The sequence below is a fragment of the Argopecten irradians genome, chromosome 16 (genome assembly GCF_041381155.1).
Source record: "Argopecten irradians isolate NY chromosome 16, Ai_NY, whole genome shotgun sequence".
NCBI classification, from domain to species: Eukaryota; Metazoa; Mollusca; class Bivalvia; order Pectinida; family Pectinidae; genus Argopecten; species Argopecten irradians.
This window is the reverse complement of record NC_091149.1, coordinates 5,402,532-5,415,522: the sequence shown is the minus strand read 5'-3', so window position 1 is coordinate 5,415,522 and position 12,991 is coordinate 5,402,532. Positions and strand designations below refer to the sequence as shown.

The 12,991-nt window shown below is 34.8% G+C and overlaps 1 protein-coding gene across 27 annotated transcripts in view; it reads right to left on the bottom strand.

The window, feature by feature from the left end:
- Positions 1 to 12,991, bottom strand: part of LOC138310935 (tensin-3-like) — a 329,375-nt gene that overhangs the window by 70,220 nt on the left and 246,164 nt on the right. For all 27 annotated transcript variants that reach the window (XM_069252269.1, XM_069252273.1, XM_069252277.1 and 24 more), the window contains one exon: positions 9,322 to 9,360. In XM_069252269.1, coding sequence (XP_069108370.1) covers positions 9,322 to 9,360 — 39 coding nt within the window. The remainder of the gene's footprint in view (positions 1 to 9,321; positions 9,361 to 12,991) is intronic.

Sequence of the window (12,991 nt, the reverse complement as noted above, 5' to 3'; positions counted from 1 at the left end):
GACAGGACAAAAGTCTAGTATACATTCGCCATTATTGCAAGATTTTTCATGCTTGAAGATTACCTTTAGTACGAGCAAATTGACTTAAAGTTCCTGAATGGAGTTTAAAGACTTTAAATTCAATTAACAATTATACACTAACATAAATATTGTGACGGTCAAGAAGACCTATATTTACTTCTGGTCAATCTTGACCGCTGTCTTCATACTTATTGAAAGCCTACAATCAAAGGGGAAGCAAACACCTGGGGATTTATCCAATTCCTAAACTGAAATATTAAAACTATTGTACCTCCGAGTTCGTGAACAAACAGAGGTTAAAGTGCAGTTTAATCCATTTCAATCTTTGTCCACCTATTAGGAAAGGAATTTCGTATTTGTATTTAAACAAGGGCAGGAAAATCGAAAATCATGAAGGTGATAGATGGATTGAGGATCAAATTATGGGACGAAATCTTTCGAGGGTAAAGGCGGTGGGTAAACCAGTTATTATAGACAAGGAAATGGCATAGTCATTGTACAATGATAAATCTGTGACCTGACAGACAGAGTTATGTGCCCTTGTTGGTGACCTCAACACCTACAGTCACTACCCCCTGGCTGTTACCATGGAAACAAACATGATTTATCCACTAAACAAAAGTCATTATTACCACTCTCAATACCTAAGCTATTCTAAATTCTGCGGTTGAATTCTTGAAATTGTTGATATTGTTGTTATTTTATATGCAGATCTTTTTCCAGAGGGCATTCTATATTTTTATTACAATTTATTTTTTAGTTTATGTAAATAATGGGCCTAAGGATATAACATGACACCATTTATACATGTACGTTGTAGATTCTGGTCCAGAAGAGGTGAAAAAAATCAGTCAACAAGTAAATAAGAATTAAGGAATCGTTTGTCCGTCTGTTTTTGTTCTATATACCTAATTTAACAGCCAGGGTCATTTAAGGACAGGCCACTCTGATTAAGAAAGTGCAGGAATACCCAGTGAAAAACCTCAAACCTACAGTCAAAACCTGGCGACTGTACCAATTTGGTTTTAAACTCATCCCGCAGGTGGAGGGCTTGTGACATTTGTGTCCCTTGTGCAATATGTCGGGACACCTTAACCATTTTGCCAATCTAACTTTTGGTGTCTAAGAAGAGGTAACGGGTAGTAACATGAGAGGGAAATCGGGATCAATGGACACAAGCCTCATTCAATAATTCTGTTGCGAGTTGTTAAACATATTTGTTCCAACTATAATAGTTAAGGGATATGCACTTCTAAATCTGTTGAGGCCATGTTGTCATGACTAAGTGATTTGTAGCTTGGGTTCGTTGACATGCGTTTAAAGACGGAAATATTTAACCTACTGTGATCAAACTCCAATAATATCATTACAACCCTCTAATCACACCCGAAACATCAGCCCACCCGTTACCGAGGGTCATGTGATCTGACCCTGCCTGTTTTTTATATGTTCGGAATCCACCTTTGGTAAACAAAACTCCCAAAATGGCACCGGAAATCTTTTGTTGAAAATTCAAGCGAGAAATTCTAAGTGACACCTCGTACGACAGATAAAACTATTACTAGTTCTTTTAAGTTTTTTATCGTGACAACAATCTCCACTATTTACAAGCATTATGTCAAATGTGTAAGGTAATTCCAAACATTTAAATGACCCTAAGTCGATTTTTTTTTGTATGCTCAGGTCAATTGAATAATGAAGTATCTCACCGGCTGAAAAGATGTTATTTTTCAATAGTTATCTTGAAAGATAAATCCCTTTCATGTTTTCCTCTGAAAAATACCTTGAATTTTCTTCATTCAAAGCTACTAGAATTGATCACACAAGTCCTATTTTATGACACAAGTTTCGATCCAATTTTATTTAACAAAAGGTTAAATTTTTTGTTGTGTGTAACCTATGGGATCCAATAAGATCACTGATCTATTTAAACATTTTGATGCAGAACATATTAAGGTGAAAGAGGACATTTGACAACAAACTCTTCTGATCATTCTTGCATTCTCATTTGTTTGTTAACATTAAAAAGGGCGTTTAAAAATTGTTCTTTATAGAATCAACCGAAGGTATCTGCAACTATGGTTCATGGAATTTTACACCTTGTGAAGAGACAGACTATGCCATTTTAAGGCAATGAGGCTGAAGGAAAGCCAGACTACCAGAGATAGGTGATAATCGGAACCTTGCAATTGCTTCACATGGATATCCACAACCTAGCGGAAGAGATTTACAAGTCATCTGAAGAGTTCAAACCCCTATGACCTCTTGGACCTCTGTCCTATCCTTTTGACCTCTAACCTCTGACACCAGACTATATGCTCTACGAATTGATCTACATACCTGATCATGGATGATCAACCTAGTCCATTCCTGCCACATTTCCCCTCCTGTCTTCAAGTCTTTGCTCCGAAGACATAAATACTCTTTGCATGTCTCCCTGCTAAGCATGCTCTCAATATGCTCATCAATTTTGTGACAGGAGAGGAGAAAATGTAGCGGCCTGACCAGGGTTCTAACCCATGACCTCTGAACAAAAGCCAGATGCTCTAACATCTACGCTGCATTGTCTCTGACTATTGACCCAGGAAGAGATCATGAAATAGCACCTTGAATGCATTGTCATTACAGTTTCTGGAATATGACACGATTCGGCTGAATCATTAGATTATATGTATATGCAATTGCATCATGAGCATGCACTCTTTCACAAGGCATGTTTTAACGTTTTCAATGTTATAGAGAAGACTAGGAATGTGTGAAGGAAATCGTGCACATCTCCGATTAAGTTTTATTTCCACAAAAGAAAACATTTCCCAACAGAAATCTCATTGTTTTGCTTTCATGCTTGTCCACAACACAACACTATCATCAGGTAGAAAACAAACACTCAAATGACCTTGACAAACTGGGGTCAGTGAAAAGCTTCAACACATGTTGCTATGGATTGCTGGTTGCACAGAGATAAATCTGAGCTATTCTAATCAGTTTGTGGTGGTGTTGATTGTGGGCGAAACTTGTAAACAGATACCCTCGATTGTCAGTGGTAAAATAGCTACACAATGTTCATCACGAAAACTTCTCTAATTTTTTGCCATATCATGTTTTTTCACAATATGATAACCTAAGCCCACCCAAATTTCAGAAAAAAAAGAGTATTTTTTTGTGTTGTAGGTATCCTTTGCTAGTTGTGGAGCATATTTTCGTGACGATTTGATTTCATGTTTTCAAATTATTATTTTGTGTTTTTGTACCTAATAACAAGTTCACAGCCATTTGATTTATGATCTAGAGGTAAACTTGTAGTTGAATCAATTCTGAGGCAATTTATTTGTTTAGATCATTTTATATGAAACTGTAACAGGAGAGGAAAACAGTAGCAACCAGATCATGATTCGAACTTGGGACCTCCGAACTATAGCCAGATGCAAATATTGAGCTACCTGCATGGTCATGATGCAGCCATTCCAGGCACAGCTACCATGCATAAATTCCAGTTTGAGAAGGATTCAATTTGTGAATTACATTTAGGTCACCATTTCTCACACTTTGCTTTGATGTTTCAGCTGATGTAGATAAAACATAGATGTTGATAGGCGATATTCTTCCATGAACAGATGTGTTAGCTAAAGAAATTTGAAAATTATATCAAATAATATTTTTTATACACAGCATCACCTGTGTTCATCTTAATGACTGCAACCTCAATTATCAGCCAATTCTAAATTACCTGTAATGTTAACACCTGATTGTGTGCTCGTTAATTAATGTTAATTTCCGGTCACAAAAATGTTCCTCTCAGCACCTGCAGGAAGTACACACTGTAAATTTAGTTGGATAGAAATATCTTCCACATAAAAAATCTCCAACTGTGGCTAGATACCCTATCTCACTTCCGACCCGATTGGTCTATAAATACAAATATCACGATCCAATTGACCAATAAAATAAGATCCAAGCGACTCTCAAAAACTTCTTGGTTATCTCCAAGGTATGAATATGAAGAATTACTACCAAATTATCCCAGGTGAGGGTCGTACACAGTGTTGATTTAGTGGCCTATTCACCACTGAAAAACACATTGAACTCTTCTGATTCTAAGATTGGAACAGTTCATTATAAATTTACAGGGGTGAAAGCCTGAAGTAAAATAATAAGTGGTGTAAGTCATTATTGCTGTATAAGAGCCGTCTTCATTTATAAGTTTGTCTAACATTCAAAATTATTGTTTCTGATTCGAAATTCCAATCTGATAAGATATTAATTTTGGAGACATAGGCTTATTTGCAAGCATGGGCTTATTTCATGCCAGGTATTTTATCATAACTTATTTAGTAAAGACATTTCTGACTCTGGTTCTATTAAGAAGTTTGTTTTGAACAAGGTACATTATAATACTTCAATAAAATAAATTAATATTAAGAAACGAAATAACAATTTTCACTGTGCAGCAAATTACATCCTTAAGAGATATTCAAAACATCCACATAATTTCACTGAAAATATGTCTGGGTATATTGTCCTGTATTCTTTTTTAAAACACCATTAAAATGTCGTAAATTTGTTGAAAATGTAATCTTTTATCCATTAAAAGAAAACGCACAATAGACTCCATTTTATCTGTAGCATTTAACTTGTCTACAATATGAAAAGATTTTCTATGGCTGAAGTAATTTTCACCAAAATCTCTTACGCATTTACATAAACAACTAGATCAGACAACATTTCTGACAACATCCTAAAAGCTTGTCAAGTGTTCTGTGACATAAGTTAGTTTTTTGCATCATTTAACACCTTCAATTTTCATTTTTAACCTTTTCATCCCTAAAGACATATTTGAACTCTTCTTAATCTATGTCTGGAATAGTCCATTATGAAATTTTAGGGGTGACTGAGTAAACAAATTGAACATGAATGTGCACAAGAATAACACAAAATCATTTTTAACATGAATTCTTTATAGCATGAAATTATTTGCTGACAGAATATGGAAAATCTTGAAACAGTATCTAATTTCTTCAAAAATGCATTACTCGATATATCTCTTTTATTTGATATCTGAATGGCGGTTTGTTCCATTGAAAAACTGCAATATAATCATTTCCAATCAGAATGGTTTTTGATTAATGAGAAATCGTGACTTAAACACAAAGATTGGTCAACTTCAGCTTTGTGCCTAAGATTGACAAATGTTGGAAAAGCAACAATAGTCAACTCAAATGACAATTAAATTTTTTTTTTCATTGATAAATCATCCGGAAAATGCTAAAATACTGAAAATTCCCCCCCCCTTCTTGTTTTATGTGTGGTTTTTTTTTGCATCCTATGAATGGCCGCAGCCATTTCAAAGATGTGATACTGGTTTAAAGATCTGAGTTCCCAGAGAAAAAATGCCAACCTACAGTCAGTACCTGTCAACAGCCCTATTATCGCAATGTCTGTTAAAAGTGGCGACAAACGATTATTCACATATGAGTGGTCAGACCAACAGCATCATACGATAATACTGTTGATGAAATACGAGCATATAAAAAAAAAATCAAATCCACTAGAGTGGAAAGCTGACAATCACCACGCGCCAATGGCCGCCAGATGTTGTCCAAGAGATAACGACACCTAGTGATCAATGCTCGGATTGTGATGTAAATACACACAAGCCTCTATCGTTTTGACAGAAAACATTAAAGTAATATTTCAACATTATACTCAGGTCACTTACAAGCTGTTCAAAGGTCACAGTAGATGATCGCATCTCGTGATTCGAAGGACATTTTGTTACCTTTTTGGTTATACCGATTTTTGATAATAGAGGGTGGGGCGTGTCAAAATATTTATTTTGTTTCTAAATTTAAATCAAAGAAAATTTCTGTTTTGTAATCATTGCAAACATCAAAGTAAAACATCAAATGTCAAACATCAGTAAAGACAAGAAATGTTTTTTTGTTCAAACTTTACACAAGGTTACTGAACCTTATGGTATTTTACTTGTAAAAATGTCATGACTTTTTTCATTAGGGAAAATGGTATTCTGCATTTTTCATTCAAACGTCTTCGTTATTCAATGTCATCATACATTTTACAAATGAAATTCACCGATATAAAGTATTTTTAAAGTTGACATATATGTACCCGTAAAATACATTGATGTCGCCAAGTTGAATGTATCTTGGCTAACAAAAGTAAATAATTTCAATTCAACAAATCTCATTGAAGACTCCATAAACATTTAAAAATAATTTAAATACAAGATTGCATCCGTTTCATTTTTCTCCAAATTTTTTTCCCTCTTTAACCAAAGGGAGTATTGCATCCGGATGCAATGACATTGTAAGTAATTTTGTTTGCATAATTACTAAATCTGATATCTTTTTGCATAATTTTCAGTTTTTGAATGGTATATATTGTCTTTGTATATTACAGAGTTATCTGCCCATGATCTTAAACATCGGTTATTATGTCGTGAGTTTGTATATTTTTTTTCTCTGAATGAAATGCAAAATCATGTTCACAAACATGTGATGTATCACTCAATACCTGTATCAAGAATGGCAGATAACTCCGTAATATAGTGAATATAATCTAATATAGTGAATGTATATTTCAAAGCTATTTTAGTTAATATTATACAGAATGGCTTTGAAATAGGAGACATGGTGTAACTTTCGACAGATGTACCTCCAGACTAGAGTACATCTTGAGATGTTTATCAAAACTGTCACCCTATAGGACCAGTTTCTCCTTACAACAAACCAAGGGCATTTTAAAAGTCACAGAAATTGATTCCCTCATATATCTTATGAAATGTTATCCCCTATCATCTTAGGCAGGAGTAAAACAACAGCACGTCTGTCTCTCCTTGTAAACACATTGAAATACTGGGTTAATGTCTATTTCGATAGTGCTCTCTTTCATAGCACAGGTTAAAAAAGAAATCGTCATATTAGATTTATTTTACATGAAAGTTTTCTAACTCTTCGAGCGTAAAAATGTTCATTTTAGAGTGCTTAGTAAGCCAAATCAGAGTAGAAACTCATCTACAATATGAAACTGAATTATTTAAATTTCTGTATGCTTCATTTTAAGAGTTGCATTTTCGGACGAATGCTTTTAAACTTAAACTGTTCTTTTTTATTACTACATGTATAATTCAGTCAACCGTGATATTTCATAATGAATATGCAGTTCCACTGAACGAAAATATGTTATAAGAATTTAAATGCGTAATGAATGATTATTTTTTTTTTTTTTTTTTTTTGTGTTTTATTAGTTTAACATCCTATTAACATTCAGGTCATGCAAGGACATGCCAGGTTTGCTGGTGGAGGAAAGCCTGAGTACCCGAAGAAAAACCACCCATCAGCAGTCAGTACCTGGCAACTGCCCCACATGGGATTCGACTCACCACCCAGAGATGAAGGGCTTGTGGTTAAATGTCGGGACATCTTAACCACTTGGCAACCATGGCCCCGGAGTGAATGAATGGTGAAAGAATTTACGTTTTATTGTCACTCAAACACACTTTATCGTCTTTTGTATTTTTTCATGTGGAAACAAATTTAAAATCTATTCTAGTTCTACGGATTTTTTTTATGCCATCAATGCAACAATGTGCTTTCCTGATACAGCATTAACAAACAGATCAGATTATATCGCTTTCACACCTTCGCTGAATTACCATACCGATAAGCTGAAATTGTTTTGCTTCCCCCGCTAACCTCCGGCTACATCATCGTTTTTATCATTATCTAGGTCGCCCTGACCTTATAATCATATACAAGATGGCAGACTGTATCAAAGGAAAGATTTCAGCCAGGTAAGTAGTAACGATCTGATATACCTGTATCGTCCTCGAGACATATGTCAGATAGGGATGTGATGAAGTAAAGAGATAGTCCTTTGAGTAGCGTTTTTACGATCAGTGACGGTAACAAGCTAAGATCATACATTTTTCTTCTTACACAGGGTATCACCTTTAGAACTGTTAGCTTACTGTAAAATAAATACTACTGATTTTTTTCTCTCTATGAATTTGATTATTTGATTAATACTTTGAATCAATTCAGCATTTCTTTCAGGGATAGGACAACTTAAGTTTCTTTTAATTTTATTTGACATCCTCATCAACAGCCAGAAATTCAAGGTTTTGTAGATAAGGGGAAAACCAGAGTACATGGCAAAAAATCACTGACCTATAGTCAATACCTGAACACAGCCCAACGCTGATTTTAGAGCTCCAAAATCAGAGGACTGATGGTAGAATGTCGGGCACCTTAACCACTTTTTTGGGGGGTTAAACATATATTATAGTGTTATAATATCATGTTGATATTTTTTTGTAAATGTATCTGAAGTGAAAAGTTTATGAAGCAAACACGATTTTTATTTTAGCTTATCAATTCTTACAGACCCTAAGGGCCATCAGACTGGACAATGACCACTTATAATACAGATATCATAGCTCCGGTCACTCCAGACCACTTCACGACTTAAGACCTGTGCTAGATGTCACCCGGTGCATACCTGGTCGCACTTGACCTGTAATTGAGGTCAACTTGCCACCAGGTAAAGTGCGTTATTAATAGATTAGGGATATATCTTGACAAGTGACCTTAGAGCTTCCTAAAGATGAATGGTAAGTATATATATGTATATAATTATCTGTAAAAGGATCTGAACGTCTAGAGCCCTTATTAAATGATGATCATTCTATTTTTATGCGATACGTACATGTGTGGTCCTAGCTTATTCATCAATAAAAAGTATATGTTCCATTAGAGGTTGAAAAACAGAAATTTTGTTTCAGGTAATGAGACATAATTTTCAAGGAATGTCCTGAATTTACGAGCCATATTATTTCCATTTTGTCTGAAGTAGTAAAGATTTTCATCACATTTTCTTTTCCAATATGTCCTTTAAAATTTGTAATTTTTTCCATAGAATTGTATCACAGTTTACCAAACTATATCAGTTAATACGAGAACATCAGATCTCAACACTTTTTCCTACTTATCACCAGACATCAGAAGAATTCGTGGAGCTCTAGATGTCACATCTCTGCATCTCACAGAGTTATCTCCCCTTGTGAGAATCTATTGATTGTTTTGATCATCATGTATTTGTGAGCATAACATAACTTTTTTTAATAGAAACCAATGTACTTTAACAGCAACCTGACAACGTAACAAGTTAATAACTACTTTCAAGAGCAGATAACTCAATAATATATGACAGAACATCTAAAGATCACAGGTGTGGTAATTGTCAGATGGATCAAATTTATCGAGTAAAAAAATTTGAACTTACCACCTCATGGTTGACTTGGGGAACACACGATGTCATCACCTGTAACACACAAAGGTACAAACATAAGTAAACATAAATAAAAACATAAATAAATATAGGTAATCATAAGTTAATTAACATAATCGCTTCAAAGACAAAAGAACTTTGTTCAGTTTTACGACACAGCAACAATCAGGTTCATGTAAGTACATGGCAGGTTTGATGGAGGAAAACCAGAGTACCTGGAGAAAAACCATCGACCAATGGTCAGTACCTGGCAACTGTCCCACATGGGTTTCAAACTTGTGACCCAGAGGTGGAGGGCTTGTGGTAAGATGTTGACAAGACAGACATGGGAAAGACTTCATGTTTTGTATTTCATGGCGGGGGCAAATTATAAATAACAAAAATTAAATTTGGCAGCAAAAAGACAAAGATAGACTTGTCAGATATTCAACCTAAACAAAACGAAAATAACCTTGTTAACACAAACAGCAGAAAAATCTTGTAGCCATAATTACTGTCAGATGTTAACGAGATACAATTATATAACTGTCACCTCTCATAAATAACACTCAAGGTCAAATCTTGGAGGTCGTTACCAAGGCGATGCACATTTTCTTGTAGCAACAACAGAATATAACTTCAGCTATAAACCTGTAGCTAGATAGGCAGACATTCTTGTGAGAGATTCTTCTCTGAAGAGGACAGTAAATATCTGGTTTAAAAACTCTTTTTCTTCTTTTTTTTCCACCGAGTTCTCAAAATTTTATTTGTGCTTTAAGATATTTATTTGATTCTTTCAAGTTTACCATTGGAGAAGATCAGCTGCCATATTATGCAATACAAACTGTATTTAGATCCTTTTCATTGATAGACATGTTATTACTTCTAACTGAAATATTAATGTCATCGTGGAATTCAAAATAATCTAACAACGCCACTTGAAACTGAAAATAATACACATTCAAAAAAATTATTATCGTACTAAACAAACAAAATAAATATCATTACATAATTGACACCCTTATTTCTAATTCAGGTAAAAATTTTATAGTGCTTTCCATCAATAGACTGGAATCAACAACTGTTTTTACTGTAAATAAACACTGCACAGCTAGTAAACATTTGTGATAATTAGCATATGAATTTGCCTAATATTGCAATGCAGAAGGGAGTAGGCTGCTTCTTTATATGTCAACACTTGTGTGGAGATTTTTGTCCTGATTTGACAGCCTGCTGTCACTGTAAGGAAGATTTACTCAGTAAAACATGTCTGGGGGAATGACTCCAGGCATGTGCTGAATACTAAAAGCCAGTAAGTGTTTTGAAACATTTTAATAATGTACAACCTACATAATTATTGTATCTCTTACCACTGTCACTTGAATGTTTTACACCAATGTAGAATACTATATATGTGCTTCAATAGTAATTTTGATAGTATTTAAGGTCTTCAGGATAAAATGGATATTCCTATGCATATGTAGGAGCATTTTGAATGTAAGATTGGAACTTCTCTGTAAAAAAAATATTATATAAATGCAAGAGTTCAGCAACATGAACTTAAATTGCTTATTTCAAGATGTGGTCTTACAATCAGGTAATTGCATGGGCTTATAACCAGACATGCGCTTATTACCAGACATGGGCTTATAGCCAGACATTGGCTTATTACCAGACATGGGCTTATAACCAGACATGGGCTTATTACCAGACATGGGCGTATAACCAGACAAGGGATTATTATCAGGCATGGGCTTATTACCAGATTACCAGATATGGGCTTATTGCAAGACATGGGCTTATAACCAGACATGGGCTTATTACCAGACATGGGCTTATTACTAGACATGGGCTTTTTACCAGACATGGACTTATTACTAGACATAGTCTTATTACCAGACATGGGCTTATAACCAGACAAGGGATTATTATCAGGCATGGGCTTATTACCAGATATGGGCTTATTGCCAGACATGGGCTTATTGCAAGACATGGGCTTATAACCAGACATGGGCTTGTTACCAGGCATGGGCTTATTACCAGACATAGTCTTATTACCAGACATTGGCTTATTGCCAGACATGCGCTTATTGCCAGACATGGGCTTATAACCAGACAAGGGATTATTATCAGGCATGGGCTTATTACCAGATATGGGCTTATTGCCAGACATGGGCTTATTGCAAGACATGGGCTTATAACCAGACATTGGCTCATTACCAGACATGGGCTTATTACCAGGCATTGGCTTATTTCCAGACATAGTCTTATTACCAGACATGGGCTTATTACCAGGCATGGGCTTATTGCCAGAATTGGCTTATCAGCAAATCTTTGAGCAGTAGTCTGCAGATGAATGTGCAATGATAACAACATTATCTAAATTGTATTACTTCACAGCTAAATGCTTTTTGGCTTTATTGAAAGTAATGATGTCTATTTTTTTACAAAAGGAACTCATAAAGGTATGCAGATCATGAAATTGTCGTAAACGTCGTAGTAAAACCCTCATAAACAGGCAGGTAATTTCCCTATAATGTATTCTATGGTACAGTCAATTATTTTCAAACGGTTCATAAAAGGTACTCATTTCATTAAGACTCTCTTCCTTTCCGCTGATTTATGTGTAGACAGAATTATCTGAACACTGTAGCTCTGTTTATATCTTGTGGTGTTGTAGCCATTTTTATGCAACACATATTACAGCCAGTGTGAAATAACGATTATGCAGGAATGCAGCTTGCAGAGAGTGATTTTCACATAGTTGTTTTTTTTTGGTTTCTTCGGTCTAAAAGGCAAAGAATTTAAGTAACCTTTATGTACACGCCCTGCTTTTTCAAAAGATCTGAATTACATATCAGAGACTTCACTTTAAATACTTATGTGGTTCCATTTCAACATTGCAATGATGCTTTTATCCCTTTAAGTGAAAGTACTGTGGTCCAACATTACAGGATGAGAGTGCCCATTATAAAAACTTAGGTGAAACAGGGTAAGTGTTTGCATGTTCCACATGAAAACCACTTGAAGCACTTGTAGTAATAAAATTACAAATATTATATAATATTTTGGGAGTGTGCTGGCAACAGACACCACTTGTGAGGCAGAATTTTTCTACCATGATTTTCTCCTAGCCTTGCAAAACCACTAACTTGTCTAGGTATCACCATTTTTCATTTTCGAAAAGTAAAACCTGTCACAAATGGATTTGAAAGACATTTCTATAAAAAGAGACTTGTACTACAAACAAAATCTGTTGAAAAGCAGTAGTTTCCTGCAAATACATCAATATGTAATTATATGAAGGGGTGAGGGGGAGGAGGTGGGAGGAGAAGAAATTTACATGTTACATTGACTCATATTTTTTTACATCAATTATACATGAACCAATATCAATGCCATAATTCACACGCTTAAAACTTTACGTTGAGATATTTTTCATAATGAACATCTATTCATGGCAAATTGGGGTCAACATATGCATTTTAATTTCGTAAACACGAGTCTTGATGATGCCTTATTGAAATGCTGAACTATTTGGAATGCACGAAACATAAAAAAAAGATACAAAGATACATTAATGAGCATAATGTTCTAGATCAAGATTCTACATTTAGGTAAAAACGTGTTAAGTTACAACATTGCATGGGTATGAATCGGAAGATAAATGACAGGGGATCACTTA